Below are 18030 nucleotides of genomic sequence, written 5' to 3'. Positions count from 1 at the left end.
CCTGACATAAATACTTCTCAGTCTTTCTCATAGTTCTCACAAGAGGAGTACTTTTAGAAAATATTTAGAGAGGAGCTGGATAAGGATTTTCTAAGAGTGGCTTTCCTGGCCTAGATCACCATTTCCCTAAGTATATCCTACAAATTCTAATTCCGCCATAGGTTAGTAGGTGTTAGAAAAGAAACAATTCTTGGTCAAATGAATTTGGAAAATAATGGATTAAACAAAATTAAACTGATTTCTTGTCTGAAGGTTATCTTAGATCCTTAAATATACTAATATGCCTTGTAAATTCCTAAGAAGAGCATATAGCCCATAGACTCTACAGTTACAGTTATCTCCGTATCTCCACTTATTTCTCCCACTACCCCCTTTGTCTCTTGAGGAAGAGGTGGCTTTCTTTCTGGTAAAGACTGATCTCTACCTACTCTTCACATTCTACCCCTGCCTCTTCAGAGACCTTGCTTCATAATCAGGGTCTTGTTTCCTGCCTCTCTTCTTTCACCCTATCAACATGCTTAATTTTCTCCTATTTAAACAAAATAATAGCCCTTTCCTTACACCATACACAAAAATTAACACCAAATAGATCATGGACCTAAATGTAAGAGCTAAAATTATAGAATTTTTAAAAAACAAAGGAATAAATCTTCGTGACCTTGGTTAGGCAAAACCTAAGATACTGTATCAAAAGCACAAGCAACAAAAGAAAAAAATAGATAAATTGAACTTCATCAAAATTAAAAACTTTTGTGTTGCAAAAGGCACTATCAAGAAAACAAAAAGACAACTCACAGACTTGGAGAAAGTATTTGCAAAAGACACATCACTTAATTAAAATATGAGTAAATGGTTTATTTATTTATTGGCTGCACCGCTTGGCTTGTGGGATCTTAGTTCCCCTCCCTTGGCAGTGAAAGCGCAGAGTCCTAACCACTGGACCGCCAGGGAATTCCCCTGAGTTAAGAGTTTAAATAGACATTTTTCCAAAGAGGATATACATATAGTCAATAAGCGCATATAAAGATATTCAACATGATTAGCCATTAGGAACATGCAAATCAAAACCACAGTGAGACACCACTGCACTAGAATCGTTATAGTAATAAGAAAGGCAGATAAAAACAAGTATTGCCAAGGATGTGGAGAAATTTGAACCCTCGTACATTGCCTGTGGGAATGTTAAATGGTACAGCCTCTTTGGAAAACAGTGTAGCTATTTGTCAAGTGGTTAAACATAGAGTTACCATATGATCTAGCAATTCTACATCTAGGTATATGCTCAAGAGAAATGAAAACATATGTCTACACAACAACATTTACACTAATGTTCATAGTAGCATTATTCAAAATAGCTAAAAAGTGGAAATAATCCAGATGTCCATCAGCTGATGAATGATAAACAAAATGTGGCATAACCATACAATGGCATATTATTTGGCAATAAAAGGCAATGAAGTACTGATGCATGCTACAACATGAAAGAAACCATTCATTAAAGACCACATATTGTATGATTTCATTTACATCAAATATCTAGAATAGACAAATCTATAGAGACAAAGTAGATTAGTGGTTGCATAAGGCTGGATGGAGGTGGGGAAAGGCTGGGGATAAATGAAGGGGGTGGCTGCTAATGAGTTTCTTTTTGGGGTGATGAAAGAGTTCAAAAATTGATTGTGGTGATGGTTGTATAACTCTGTGAATATACTAGAAACCATTAACCTCTCTCTAGCAGTTGACACTGTTTTTCACTTTCTTGAAACTGTATTCCTTTGGCTTTCATGACACACAGTTCTACCATTCCCCCTACCCCGCTCTCAGACATTCCCTTCTCGGCTCTTTTCATCCGCTGGTTCTTCCACCAGCCGCAATCTATTCTTCAGCCCAGGCAAGTAAACGGAGGAACCGTCTCTATGATTCCTCCTCTAACATTTCCTTATCTCCATCTGAACATCCCATACCTTCTGATTAGTTTCTTTCTCAGAGCTGGCTTTCTTTCTCCATTGCATGTATTACCAAGTCACTTGCATCAGGAGTCTGGGTGTCTCCATTACCCTCTATGTGGACTGAGTGTCATGTAGATGGATTTCTTACATCTACCCTCATATCCATCCATACTGCTGCTGCTTTAGTTCATCTTTCACTAAGACTCTAAGCTCCACGAAGTCAGGGGCCATGTGTATTTTTTTCATCACTGTCTTAATACTTAGCACTGGTGTGTTATATAAATATTTGATTGAATAAATGAACTAACAAGTGAACTTGTATTCCTAGTTTTCTTCCCTCTGTTCCATTCTTGCTGCTGAGTTTATCTTGTTGAAATGTAAACCTAAGAATGTCTTTTGCTTAGAACCATGAAATAATTTCCCACTGCTTAGAGAGTAAAGTCTAAGCACGCTGCACACAGGGCCCTCCCTGATGTGGCATCTTTCTGCTTCTTCAACTTCCTATTCTCTATACCTCTTCTCCACCCAATACCCTGTGTTCCAGCCAGGTGGGTCTGTGTTCCCTGAACTGGCCATACTTTCACATATGCTTCTCCACTATTGGAAACCTCTCGTTTTTTCCCCAAGTCCCATTATTCCTGGAGAACTCTTATCAGCCTTCCTAGAGTTTCTTTTCCTCTGTGAAACTTGGATATAACTCTTGTTAGAGCATTACCCTGTGTTACAATGATTTGTTTAAGCATTTGTCCTGTCTGTGAAGGGCGAGGCCTGAGTCTCACTTATTTTTTGTATTCCCATCACACACAGTGTTGTACATAGTGCCTACCACATGGGAAGTTCTCAATAAGTGCTTGATTAAATGAATGAGTGAGTTGGAAATCAGAGTAGCTTAGAGAGTCCTGGTTTTTCTGGTATATATGGCTTTTTTAAACACTTGGCTCTGGTGTGCCCTCTGTGAATGATACAAAAGGTACCAGTGAGGGGGTGGATAGATCACAAGTCCATCACCAAGCACTGCAGGAAAACAACCAAAAGTGTTGCTGATGTTGGGTCACATACATTATTATTTTCCTTGTATGACCCACATGTGGTACTGGACACAGCTGCCTATCAGAATGGCTGTTCAGTATAATAGATTGATACTTATGCCGTAAGAAACACTGATTTGAGCCAAACTAATAGACAGATGGATGCACACTCCCTTGTCTGGTCATAATCAGTTGGTCAGTCAGTTGATCTCATAGCTTGGCTTGGCCTACTGTAATTTTAAGTTAGGCTTACATTTTCATCATTTGTATCTTCTTGTCTAAATACATTAGCAACTTCTGTTGATTACCATCTCCCTGCCACCTTTTTAACATAATGCTCTATAGTTACCACTTATACTGTACAAATCGCTAAGACAAGTCCTCCCTACTGTGTTTTGTCTTCTTGTTTTCTTATACCTAGTCTAGCTAAGGGAGACACCTACATTAACATATTTTTTAGTCTGGGTAGTGACTTGAACCAGCCAAGCTTTTTTTTTTTTTGCTGGAAAGAAACCAAGTCTCTCTACTGAATTACTGAACCAAATCGAGTAGATTGTGATAAAAGGAGTAATAACAACAGCAGAAGACAAAAGGCCTCTCACATAGAATTTTGAACTAAAGTCATGTAGTGAACAAAAGATACTTAAATTAACTACGGAACAAAGTAAGAGCTCTTCAAAAGAAACATCTTCCTGCAAAGCCCCCTAAAAATGCCCCCAGGCCTTTTACTCATTCACTACCATTATTTCAGTTGTATGTCTAAGGATGCTTTATTTCTTCTCTCATTCTCTTCCCACCACCTAGCGGACACATAGTTGGCACTTACTGCCTGTTTATTGAATTGAATGGAATTGGGCCTCAGGAGTTAGAAGCAATTCTCTGAAGAAGAAAATAAAAGATATAATTTTAGCAGTGAATAGAACCAACAAATCTGAGTTTCAGCAATGGAATAAAGTTTGGAAGCAATAAAATGTATTTACTGTAAAGTTAGATTACTTTGAAAGGGTTGTTGTTAAATGCTGACCTGGAAAAGCTGCTGAGAACTTAAGACTATAACTAAGACCTATTTGTCATTCTTTTCTCTGCGTTTTTTTTTTTTTTAAGCCCTTTAACATATAGGTCTTTTTTTCCAGAGGGAATAAGACTTATTTTAAGGTTAAAAAAATCAGGCATCAACTTTAGTTTAATCTCATACTCATAAAACATACAGATAAAATGTGTAGGAAGTGAGAGCTTTTAAATTTTGTATTTATTAATCATTTTATACCTTGTTCTGCAAAAGAATTTGAGGTAGAAAATGAGGACTTAAGGTAGAAAATATAAATTTAAAAGTAAGTTTTCTTCATCAGAGAGCTAAAAGGGAGTTTGGCCAACACACAGTAGATGAGTAAGAAGACCCCCAATGAGATCATGTAGTATAGAAGAAATAATTGAGTAATCAAATGATTTATTTGAGGTTACATAGCCGTTTATTAGCTAAGCTGGAACTAGAAATCAAGTCACCAAATTCCCATACATGTGCTCTTAACATGTAGGTAGCAAAAACATTTGGCTTAACTAGCCAGGAATTTTGATGACCTGGTAATGCACAGGTTCGAGAAGCATTTGTCAAGTTGATCACTTCCCACTTGTTTGCAAAGTTGTGGCCTGTACTAGGAAATCATATGCTTCCCCATACTAAGGTTGACCTCCAGGAATAATGTTTTTCCACAAGCCGTGAAGATTCCTGCTAGTTAACAAAGAGCATTTTGTGAATCCCTTTCTGAATTGCTCTACTCTTTTTATTTGGAAAAGATGGCTGCTGTAGAAACTTTTTGTTTTGATAGTGTGGGGAGAGCAAAGGAAAGCGCATTTCCTGTCATCTCCTGGTCCAGCTCTCCTCAATAGGTTTTGCCAGCTGTTTACACATAGAAGATGCCTTTCTGGTCCTGCATATCCTTAGAAACTGGCTTCTTTGGAAGTTCTTGACTTGATACTTGATACAGCGATAGAACTGAATTGAAAAGATCTAGATCTAGAACAAAGGATGACAGCCTTTGAATAAATGGGCAGGTTAAGTTACATAATCCTCTCTGCCTTCCCTTGGCACACAAAGCCCTTCCCAGGCTGACTCCAGCTTTCCTTTCTAGCCTCATTTCCTTTGCTGAAGGCACACCAGCCTGTTTTTTTTGTCTAGTCAACCGTGTGCTCAAACACATTTGAGGCTTGGTCTGTGCTCTTCTTTGTGCTTGGGCTGTCTGATCCCTCTCTCCTCCATGTGGCAACTGCTGTCTCTCTAGGCCCAGCTCCCTTCTTCTCTGAAGACACCACGTAGCAAAGGTAAAAATCAAGGTTAATCTAGCAGCCATGTGAAGAGTGAATTAGAAGAAGGAGTTTGGAGGCAGGAAGACCAGTTTTAGGAGACAGTGCAAGTCCCATAGACCTCAGCTGTCCAGTATTGTAGCACGTGTGGAATTTAAATTCAAATTAAATGAAAGAAGACAACCTGAAAAGGCTATATACTGTATGATTCTAACTATATGACGTTCAGGAAAAGGCAAAACTATGGAGACAGTAAAAAGATCAGTGGTTTTCAGAGGTTTGGGATGGAGGGATGAATAGGCACAGCACAGGATTTTTAGGGCAAAACCCTGTGTCATACCATGATCATGGATACCTGTCATACATGTGTCCAAACCCATAGAATGTGCAACACCAAGAGTGGAATGTAATGTAAACTATGAATTTGGGGGTGATTATGATGTGTCAATGGTAGGTTCATCAGTTGTAACAAATGTACCACTCTGGTGGGGGGCATTGATAATGGGGGAGGCTATTGGTATGGGGGCAGGGAGTATATGGGGAAATCTCTGTATCTTCTCAATTTTGCTGTAAACCTAAAATGGCTGTTTAAAAAATAGTGTTAATAAAAAAGATTAAAATTAAATAAAAGTAATAATTCAGTTCTTCAGTTGCACTAGCCATATTTCAAGTGCTTAGTAGCCACAAGTGGCTAATGGCTACTGTACTGGATAGCACAAATTAAATAGAACATTTCCATCATAACAGAAAGTTCTGTTGGACAGCATTGCCCAAAATCAATTCTCCGAGTAAAAATGGCATTCATTCTACATAGTCACGTTTTATGTGTTATGCCTTAAAAACAGGACCATTCATTGTGTGTAACCTAATTATAGGCTGAGTGTATTGAAGATCAAAGTGACTGTGGATACTATCACTGCAGTTATGAATGCAGCTTAGAATAATAAATCAGATTTAGTTCACATCACTTAAATACTTAAAAATAGTTTTAAAATAAGTAGCCCTTGGGCTTCCCTGGTGGCGCAGTGGTTGAGAGTCCGCCTGCCGATGCAGGGGACACGTGTTCGTGCCCCGGTCCGGGAAGATCCCACATGCCGCGGAGCAGCTGGGCCCATGAGCCATGGCCGCTGAGCCTGCGCATCTGGAGGCTGTGCTCTGCAACGGGAGAGGCCACAACAGTGAGAGGCCCGCGTACCGAAAAAAAAAAAAAAAAAAAGTAGCCCTTGAGTATGTTTTTATTGTCTATTTCTGTTTCCTCACCAACCCCCTACCTTTACCAAAGAGACCTAAAATAGTTAAATAGAATTCATTCTTTAGTAATTACCTCTACTGGGGTCAGAATAGTTGCTATTGAAAAACTGTTTCAGTGGTTTTGCCTGGTTTACTCATGATTGTTTTATCCTTTCATGTTAAATCTTTGCTATACATCAGCCTTTTAGCATTGCTGCTTTTGAAGACATTTTACTTAATTGACCTACGTGTTATTTTAAATTTTTCTTTCTGTCAGTCCACTCCCCAACCCCTACTTCACCCATTTCAAGAGCAAGTCCCATTAGCTCTTCCTCCAAAAGAACTAATTCTCCATGTCCACTTTTGTGTCTTATTTTAAGTCACTACCATCATTGCCCTGGACAACTACAGTAGCTTCCTAACTGGTCACTCTGCTTCTCCTTGCTTGCTAAGATCACTTCTCCTTTTAACAGGCAAAATGTCCTTTAAAAAAAAAAACATCATGTCAGTCTCTTGTTTAGCACTCCTGCTTCCTGTTGTACTTAGGAAAGATTCCAAACACCTTAACTTGGCCTAAAAGGCTCTTTTGTGATATGACCATTGCCTTCTTACCCAACCTCATCACCACACCTACCCCCCTCACTGAGCTTCAGCCACTCTGGCCTCCTTAAGGCTCTTTTAGTACACCCAAACTTTCCTGCCTTTGGGCCTTTTTCTTGCTTCTCCCTCTTGATTGTTCTTTCTCAGCTCTTGCATGAGTAGTTCCTTTTCAGCTTCAGAATCTCAGCTCCAATGTTACTTCTTTGTCCACTGTTTTTTTTTTTTTTTTTTAATTGGATTGTTTGTTTTATCACTATTGAGTTTTTTAAAAAATTATTTAATTTATTTTTATCTTTGGCTACATTGCGTCTTCGTTGCTGTGCAACAGGCTTTTTCTAGTTGTGGCGAGCGGGGGCTACTCTTTGTTGCAGTGGGTGGGCTTCTCATTGTGGTGGCTTCTCTTGTTGCGGAGCATGGGCTCTAGGCGTACGGGCTTCAGTAGTTGTGGCACATGGGCTCAGTAGTTGTGGCTCATGGGCTCTAGAGCGCAGGCTCAGTAGTTGTGGCGCACGGGCTTAGTTGCTCCACGGCATGTGGGATCTTCCCGGACCAGGGCTGAAACCCGTGTCCCCTGCACTGACAAGTGGATTCTTAACCATTGCGCCACCAGGGAAGAAGCCCTGTCCACACTTTTTAAAGTAGGCCCCCTCTACTCCTACCCCATACTCTTTATAGCATCATCTATACTATTACCTGGAATGATTTTGTTTATTTATTTATTTATTTACTTGTGTGCTCTCTCTCTGTCTACTCCCACTGGAATATAACTTCCATGAGGGAAGGAAACTTATTTTTACTCCCGTTCTGTCTAAAGTACCTGGAACAGTGACTGGCACATGTAGTTGCATTCAATAAATGTTTAATAACACTGAATAACTGAATACTTTCTAAAGGAGATATAAGGGGAACTCTTCCCCACTCGCCTGGCTTGCACACTCTCTCTCTCTTTCTCTCTACCCCTGTCTCTCTTTGGCTCTCTCTATATATGTACACGTGGTGTGTAAAATAAAAGGAATTGCCGTTGCTCTAAGTGTGAATATCCTTGTAGACCCTTTATGCTTAGTATGAACGAGTGACTGTTGCTGCACTTCATCTTTTCCTTCATGAAGTCATGGCCCACAGCTTTTTGAATGGCTGATTTTTGTTAGAAACTATGGTGAACAATACATCTGGAAATATTCTGTCATGTTTTGATCTGAGAAACTCTAGAGAACCAGCTGCTGATTTGAAAGGGTTTTATTATGATACAGACAGTCCATTGTCTACAAAAGCACTGGCTATTACACAGTGGTATATGTGTCTTGCTTTTTTCTGAGCTATTAACTTGAGAGAAAAAACTTGTATTTATTAACTCATGCCTGACTGGTATTCCCTGAGAATAGTTTATTGTGTTATTTGCTTAAGCTGCTTTACTGTGCATTTAGGAATTTTTTAAACTCGTTTTTCTTCTTTAAACTCAATAAAAGTTAAACGGTTAAATAATAGGATTGCGATACTTTCCATTCTGGGTTTTAAAAATTTCACAGATTTCTGCATTAAAATGTGGTTTATATTTATGATTTAATATTCCTAAATAGCTTTATATTGATAAAAGGGTGAATTTCACTATTCCTTATATTAAGGTTTGCTTCTTTTAGAGTGCTTTGTAATATATGATATAGTTAAAGAAAAATTGACATCCAAGCCCTACATAGGAATGATTTTAAAGAAAGTGAGTATGTATACCATTTGTGGTATAATAAATACATGTGCACATGCACACAATCCGGTTAGTGTGGCAGTATTTTGATATGTTTTTAAAATTTTTTGCCATTACTTTTGGGGAAGATTTATATAAAATGATAGATAATTAATAAAATTTTTAGGTAGGAAATAATTACACTTAAGTAACCAAGAGTAACATTTTAATGTTACATTTTAAATTACAAAAATTATATATACACATTTCAGAAAATTAGAAAACAGGAAATACAGATACAAATTCACTCAAAATTTTGCAAGCATTAATAAACACATTTTGTTTTATATTCTTTCAGTATTTTGCCTTGTACATAATGAGTTTTGGGTTTGTTGTAATCATAGTGTATTTATTATTTTTAATTTCTCCTTTTAAACGAAGTATAATGTCATAAACATTTTCCCATAGTGCTGAGTCTTTATAACCATTGTTTTAATGGCCCTTTAATGGTAGTACTAAGTCTAAAGATATATCTTAATTTACTTAACTGTTCCTCATTGTTGGTAAGTTATTTTGAAAATGTTTTTGCTTTTTTAACTAACATGATAGTGAATATTTTTGTAAATATTGTGATTACCACACTTGGTATTATTGCTTATAGGGTGTATTCTCATAAGTGGAATTCCTAGATAGGACGTTTTTGTCTGTTAACACATACTAGCAAATGATTTTCCAAAGAGAATATACCAGTTTACATTGCTACCAGCAGGGTGTAAAACTATTCCATTGCAACATTTAGCATTATATATTATTTCTTTTTAAGATGCTCTATGATTAGGGAAAACATCATGTTGATTACTAGTTAAGTTGTGTACTTTCATATGTTTGGTTTCTAGTTTCAGAGTTATTGTTTCACATATTTTTCCAGTTCCAGTAATGTTAGTTTTTTTCTGAATAGACATTTTTAGCTTACCTAACTGGATTCATGTACTTAATGTACTCCATGTACTCTTTCAGAGACGTAGCAGTTTGTCATTAAACATAAATACACACAAACATATATATTCTCAATGATGAATTTTTTTTTTCTCACTGTGCTCAATGATGCCTTCAAATTAATTACTCTGGAACAGGGTTAATACATTATGTTTGCACTCTATATTGTTATCCAAGTGTATTATGGAAACATATGTGGGAGCAATCTTGATAATTTCAAAAAATCCAGAAATTTTCTTCAAGTCTATCATTTTCAATGATAATGTGTAATGTATGTGTTTCAAATATGTTTAAATAATAGTTTTAAAAGTCTGAGAATTTAAATTTGAATTGTGAATCGTTTTTCCCTGTAGGTTGGAAAAGAGACTGTTCAAACCACTGAGGATCAGATTTTGAAGAGAGATATGCCACCAGCATTTATTAAGTAAGTAATTAAAACATTCTTCTATTGCTAAGCAGAATAATCCTCTTGTTAGGAAAGGAAAAATACTGTAGGAGCAATTTTTTTTTTTAAATATAAAGCTCTGTTTACAGTTGAAATTTTAATTTTTCATTTTTCAGCAGTCAAATTTCCTACTGTTGATTTTATTCATTGGTGTTAGGCATTTTTGACATAATTTTTAATCAAACTGTGACTTCTGAATTTCGTTTTTCAGAATGGAAAGGATTCAGAAACATTCTGACCTTAGCATGCATGAGTCTGGATTGTGTACTAAATACCTTTGCTTGGAGATAACAGTGGATACAAACTTAAAAAAAAAAAGTGTTTTGTCACATATTTCAGTAGCGTTTTAAATTTAAGTTATATTTACATATCACTTAATACTCCTACAAATAATTGCTGGACATTTTGGCCTATCCTATGTAAAGTAAGCAGAGATACTAACTTTTGATTAGTTAAAGCTTCTCAGGTTCTTGATTATGTTGTCTTTGATTAATGACTTTGTTTTTTATGGCAGTCACGTCCTAAGTAAAAGTAAAGCCTGATGCATAAGACAAAAAAAAAAAAGTAGAACCTCTACAAATCAATAAGAAAGAGATGTCTATTCAGTTTTAAAAAACAAGGGCAAAGAATTTGAATAGGCACTTCAAAAAAGGAAATCCAAATGGCCAGTAAACCTGTGAGAAGGTGCTCTATCTCAGTAGTCATCAGAGAACTGCAAATTGTTCTATTATAAGCTCCTAAATTAAGAAGTCTGATAATATCAGTTGTTGGTGTGGATGTGGAGCAATTGGGACACTGCTGCTGGGAATGTAAATTGGTGCAGCCACGTTGGGAAAGAGTTGGGCATTAGTAAAGTGGAAAATAGGCAATTTCTCTGCCTCCCGGTATGTTCCCTAAAGAAACTTATGCCCATGTACACTAGGATCCGTATACAAAAATACTGATATCAACATTGTTCATGATGATACCACTGGTCTATCTACAGTAGAATGGATAAAAATGATCATGGTATAGTCATCAATTGGAATATTAATCAGTAATAAAAAGGAATGAGAATATTTCATTTTAAAATGGTTAATTTTATGAATTAAAAAAGAATGAATGAATCTGAAAAATAATTAAGGGAAGTGAATGATAGAGATATAGATATGTAGGTAGGTTCCATTTATTTAAAGTTCAAAAACAAATAAACTGTTGTTTAGGGATGCCTATTTATAAGGTAAAAAGATAAAGACGAATAAGGAAATAATGAACACAGAAGTCTGCATAGTGGTACTCCGGGAGGAAGGAAGAGGGCTCTACTCAGGGAGAGGCATGCAGGGGCTTCTAAAGTGGTAATAATGTTCTATTTCTTGATTTAACTGTTCAGTTACATGAGTGGTTGTTTTATAATCACTCATTATATTATATATATGTTTTGTGCAATTTTCTGTATGTATGTTATATATCACAATTTAAAATAAAGCAAAAAGTGTTCCTTTATTTTTATCCTCCTTATGGTCTATTATTTTCATTGAACAGATGAGAATTTCACCCATATTGGTATCTTCTTATTTCTAACTTACTTTAGTGGGTGCTTCTACAGAACTGTTTCTGTTAATTCTGCAAAATGTTCATGTGTCAGGAAGTAAGGTACCAGAAGCATCTGTTTTTTGCAGAGTCTGTTTTGTGGGAGTCTCTTTTTAAACTTGCCCTCTTTGGACTTGGTGGCATCCTGGGTTTCTTCCAGCTCTAACCAGTATGAGCCTACTTTATTTATGTGCCATTTCATCAGCATGGTAATATTAAGAGTCCTATGCTGTCAGGTAAACATAGTGTAATTAAACTTGCATTTACTGTACATTAAAAACACAGCTCTAGCTTGTACCCATTTGCCCCTCACCCCCTGGAAGGTACAGAGCATGGGGAGATAGTGTATAGGGAGATTCAATATCAGGGAAGTATGTATATGTATAGCTGATTCACTTTGGTATAAAGCAGAAACTAACACACCATTGTAAAGCAATTATACTCCAATAAAGATGTTAAAAAAAAAATATCGGGGAAGTTGGACTTGATGACCCTATAAAAAGTTCCTTTTAACCCTTCACATTCAAGCCTATGAATATCATTTGACTGGTAAATGAATTTCTTCAGGAAACTCATTTCTGCTTATTCCCAGAAATATACCTTTGAAATATGCTATATGCTCTCTCACAGGCTTCCTTGGGGACTTAGAAAAATTAAGGAGTACCCTAGTTGTGATGATATTTTCAGAAAAGTGGGTAACTTTAAAACAAAACAAAACCTCATTGATCACCCTTGGTGGTAACTAGGACACCAGCCCCTTACTCTGGTAATGGGAAATTTAAAGAAAAGAGGCATTTGTCCTATCTTTCCAGAGGTTCCTCAAAAAATTAAAAATAGATATATCACATGATCCAGCAATTCCACTTCTGGGTATTTATTTATTTTAATTTTTAAATTTTATTTATTTATTTTTATTTTTGGCTGTGTTGGGTCTTTGTTGCTGTGCGTGGGTTTTCTCTAGGTGCAGCAAGCGGGGGCTACTCTTTGTTGCGGTGCGTGGGCTTATTGCAGTGGCTTCTCTTGTTGCGGAGCATGGGCTCTAGGTGCGGGGGCTTCAGTATTTGTGGCCCTTGGGCTCCATAGTTGTGGCTTGCGGGCTCTAGAGTGCAGGCTCAGTGGTTGTGGTGCACAGGCTTAGTTGCTCTGTGGCGTGTGGGATCCTCCTGAACCAGGGCTGAAACCTGTGTCCCCTGCATTGGCAGGTGGATTCTTAACCACTGCACCATGAGGGAAATCCCTGGGTATTTATCTTAAGGAAATAAAATCACTTATCTTGAAAAAAATATCTGCACCCCATGTTGATTGCAGCATTATTTACAATAGTCAAGATATGGAAACAACCTAAGTGTCCATCAATGGGTGAATTGATAAAGGTGTGATATATATATAATATATTATTCAGCCATAGAAAAGAAGGAAATCCTGCTGTTTGTAACAACATGGATGGACCCTGAGGGCATTATGCTAAGTGAAATAAGTCAGAGAAAGACAAATACTATATGATTTATATGTAGAATATTTAAAAAAATGAATTCATAAGTACAGAGAACAGGTGGGTGGTTGCCAGAGGTGGGGAGGTGGGGGGGTGTGCAAGATGGGGAAGGGAGTCAAAAAGTATAAATTTGCAGTTATAAATAAGTCATGAAGATATAATGTACAGCATGGTGAATATAGTTAATAATACTGTATTATATATTTGAAAGTTGCTGAGAGTAGATCTTTTTTGCAGTACACGGACCTCTCACTGCTGTGGCCTCTCCCGTTGCGGAGCACAGGCTCCAGACGCGCAGGGTCAGTGGCCATGGCTCACAGGCCTAGCCGCTCCGAGGCATGTGGGATCTTCCCGGACCGGGGCACGAAGCTGCGTCCCCTGCATCGGCAGGCGGACTCTCAACCACTGTGCCACCAGGGAAGCCCTGCTGAGAGTAGATCTTAAAAGTTCTCATCATAAGAAAAAAAAAATTGTAACTATCCTTTCTCTCTTGGGCATACTTTATTTCACAGTAACCTAATAGCTCTAGTTGATGGGGGAAATTCTAACCAATAAAAGTGGAATAAATGACAGAATTAGAAAGTCATGATTATGCAATGTTTAATGAAACCACTGATTTAGGTAAGGATCATTAATGGATATGAAACCATTCAGAGGTTTTAACCTTTATCATGCCATTCAGGGAGAACCCTGGTCGCCTTGAGGAGTCAGGGAAAAACATTGTGTTATGACCAACTGAAATATTTACTGAGCAGTGTTTAAAAAGTACACGACTTAATATGCCACACTCTGAAATGTTACCTGAAAATAGCCTGGAGTACAAAAACAATATGGCTGTTATTATCAAACAAATTTGGGGGACGAATAAGTATTCCGCAGTTTAAAACATGAGGGCTCTTTATGCTTTTCTTTAGAATGCAAAATGAAGCAAAAAATAACTTTACTAGGTTGGGGAAGGGACAGAGAGGGAAACAGATGGAAGCAATTAATGACATCCTTGGAACTGTTGAGTAGTACATTCTTTTGGGCTGTTTGGTTGATGTTTGGAAGTTTCCAGGGCATGACAGACTGATGCTTCTGCTGTCTCTACTTTGACAAGGACTTCTAAATAGTGTCTGCTTTGACAACGCTAAAAAATAAGTTTAAAAATTTATTCTTGGATCAATCTCTACTCCTAGAATGTTAGAATGTCAGGGCTAGAGAAAACAGAAGACTGTTGATCTCTAGATGGATTTATACATAAGCAATCTGATGTAGATTTAGAGATTTTTCAGGGAAGGCTATGTCATTTTCAGAATTTTTGACATTTTCAGGATTTGGGGGGGCTCTCAAAATCAAATCATAGTCTATTTGTGTGACTGGCAATTAAGGGCATGTTGGAATGTTGGAGAATGGTTTAATATCAGTTAAAGATCATACATTTGGGTTGTAACTGTTGATGAGGGACTCCAATGCTTGGGCAATTCCTTACTGTAAAAGTGAGGGCCATTTTAATATAGAACAAGATTTGCATTGTCACAGGAAGGCTTTCTCTTGGGTGGAGCAAAAGTTATCTGATCCCTGACTTTACTGGCAAATAGAGTTTACAATTTACTAATTTTACCAGATTGCATTAATAGCCACAGTGTTGCACAAGAGGTGTAGGGTTGCGTGATGATTGCCACAGAAACTGCTGTGATCTTTGTAGACTTCAGGAGTGCCACGGTCATGCTGTACTGTTAAAATAGTGGTTAGACTCACCCTATAAGAAGTCATTTGGTCCTTTAGAGACTGTCAGCAGGAGATTCAGCTACTGTTCTTTGTGTTTGTACTTTGCATCATTGTCATCAATCATTATCATCAGGCAGCTGCAGCAGCTGTAATAGTTATGTGCGATTTATTAATGGGCTAGACACACTAATTGGTTAATAGAATATTTATTGATTGCTTTCTATGTGTCTAGCATGCTAAGTGCTACATAGAATAGCAGTTTTTAATTGTCCTTATTATGAATGATCACTTGTAAGATGTATTACAAGTTATTTATTAATAGTAATAAAGTGCCAAAGTTTGCAAATGCTTTATTTAAAAAAAGTAAATTGAGCATATTCAAGATCACATATATAATAACATTCCTCTCATTCCCACTCACTAGGTTTTGTTTTTTTCCTTTTAACTTTTATTGAAATATAATATATTCACTGGCTTTTTATTATGCTTTCTTTAGTGCAGGAGAAATTAGTGGAAATATCGCTGTTGCGGCTGGAAATTGTGCATAATTGCAGGTACACCCAAAGGGATAGGTCATATATTGAGAGTTTTATTCTTCTGTGTATCATGGAGGCACTAAGGTGAACTGCTGCTACAGAGAGATTTTTAAGAAAGTGCTTTAAGAAATTTCAAATTGAAGAGCTGTAAAACAGACTGACTTTATAATAGGAGAGAAGGAGTGCTACCATTGTAGGTAGGAATAGTAGAAAGAGGCTCATTTAGGAAGTTGGACTTGGGAGGACAGATGTAGGGAAAAAGGAAAGTACTGGAAGTGGGGGCAGGTGTGGGAAGAAAGGAAAATACTCCAGGTGGAATGAGCAGCATGAGTCAGTCATGGGGGCTTTGAGGAGAGAAACAGTCATGGTGGGGGTGGTAGGAAATAAGCTTAGGTAGTTGGGTCAGATGATGAAGCCCTTGAAAGCCAGGCAGAGGAATTTGGAATTGGGTGGTAGGGAAGCTTTGCACTTCTTGAGCAGTAACTCAAATGACAAGATGAAGGTGGTTTTTCAGGAAGAGTCATAGCCAATACAGGATGAATAATAGGTGCTAGTGAAGGAGAGTAAGCTGTGTGTCAAACTGACCAGATTCATTTCCTGTCAGCAGGGATTTGCTTCAAGCTGATTTCTTAATAGGTAAAAAATGTTTGTGGCAAACTATTTTCTTAGCCTCGGAAAAACTGCTGTTGCAGTATACGGTGGAATTTCATTCTTATTTCTGCAATGGAGCAGAAATGGATAAGGAAGGCAGTGCTTGGCCCGTATCCAGGGGTGTTTAGTATCTGAATATATCAAAAGGTGTCACTTGTGAGGTGGTCTCCGTGGTATGAACTCCTTAAAAAGGGCATAAAGCGCTTTGTCTGTTGGCAGGCAAATAGTTTCATTTTAGAACTGTGAAGTGTCGCCACTCTGTCTCAGCGCTGCTCTGAACAGTCTGCTTGAAATCATCAAAACTTGGATTGATTCACCAGTTTGGACTATTTTTGAAACATATTGTAATGTCTAAGCCTATCAAATAAAAGAATGTTCCTAAAATACTTTGTGAAAGGGTGTATGTAGTGGCAATCTACATAATTGCCATTAATCATATTTCCTAGGAAATTGCCATGTTTTAACCCTTAAACTTTATTAGTTAAGCACAATTATGGTCTGTATTTGTACAATTTTACCTTGACTGATACTCATGTACAAAGAAGAAATTTGAAAAGGATTTAAACATGCTTACACTTAATTTAGATTTCTTTTGACTTAAAGTAGTAGTGTCATGTTTTTAGATCATAAGCCCTCATATTTAGCTTTTTTCTTTGCTTTTGATCTTGAACAATCAGAATAATTTGTGAGGAAATTTGAATTTTCAAACACTCTTTTTGGTGAAAGTGGCCAGAATATCTTTTTTTTTTTTTTTTTTTTTTTTGCGGTACACAGGTCTTTCACTGTTGTGCCCTCTCCCGTTGCGGAGCACAGGCTCCGGACGCGCAGGCTCAGCGGCCATGGCTCACGGGCCCAGCCGCTCCGCGGCATGTGGACTCTTCCCAGACCGGGGCACGAACCTGTGTCCCCTGCATCGGCAGGCGGACTCTCAACCACTACGCCACCAGGGAAGGCCCAGAATATCTTTTTAAAGTATTAATTTTTGGGCTTCCCTGGTGGCGCAGTGGTTGAGAATCTGCCTGCTAATGCAGGGAACATGGGTTCGAGCCCTGGTCTGGGAAGATCCCACATGCCGCGGAGCAACTAGACCCATGAGCCACAACTACTGAGCCTGCGTGTCTGGAGCCTGTGCTCCGCAACAAGAGAGGCCGCGATAGTGAGAGGCCCGCGCACCACGATGAAGAGTGGCCCCCGCTTGCCACAACTAGAGAAAGCCCTCGCACAGAAACGAAGACCCAGCACAGCCAAAAATAAATAAATAAATAAATAAAATATTAATTCTTTGAGCATACCACTCAATGCACTGTGCTTCTCTGGGGCTAATGTGTGATTCTAATTTTTGTTTTTTAGTTTTTTATTTTTATTTATTTATTTATTTTTGCGGTACACGGGCCTCTCACTGTTGTGGCCTCTCCCGTTGCGGAGCACAGGCTCCGGACGCGTAGGCTCAGCGGCCATCGCTCACGGGCCCAGCTGCTCTGCGGCATGTGGGATCTTCCCGGACCAGGACACGAACCCGTGTCCCCTGCATCGGCAGGCGGACTCTCAACCACTGCGCCACCAGGGAAGCCCTAATTTTTGTTTTTTAAACTTTGAGTTTTTAGTGATCCTTCCATTGCTACTTTAAGAGAAGATTTTTGTTACTTAACATAGATGACCAAGTAACTATGAGATAATCATTCACATCTGTCAGCTGACTTGTTGCATTTTTGACCTAGAGCAAGCACTCAAACTTTAAATAGTTCACCTTTGAACTTGCCACATTAAACATAGTTGAGTACTACTATTTTTCACAGACTTTCTCAAGCAAAAGTGATTTAAGTTTTGAGTCTTTTCAATAATGAA

General features: G+C 37.9%; 1 protein-coding gene across 2 annotated transcripts in view; it reads left to right on the top strand.

The window, feature by feature from the left end:
- The window catches only part of VCL (vinculin), a 101411-nt gene that overhangs the window by 23186 nt on the left and 60195 nt on the right, over positions 1-18030 (top strand). For both annotated transcript variants that reach the window (XM_060034757.1, XM_060034758.1), the window contains exon 2: positions 10136-10206. In XM_060034757.1, coding sequence (XP_059890740.1) covers positions 10136-10206 — 71 coding nt within the window. The remainder of the gene's footprint in view (positions 1-10135; positions 10207-18030) is intronic.

This window comes from Delphinus delphis, chromosome 16, assembly GCF_949987515.2.
Source record: "Delphinus delphis chromosome 16, mDelDel1.2, whole genome shotgun sequence".
In the NCBI taxonomy this organism is placed as follows: domain Eukaryota; kingdom Metazoa; phylum Chordata; class Mammalia; order Artiodactyla; family Delphinidae; genus Delphinus; species Delphinus delphis.
Note: the sequence above shows the minus strand (reverse complement) of the source record. Positions and strands in the feature narration are given on the sequence as shown.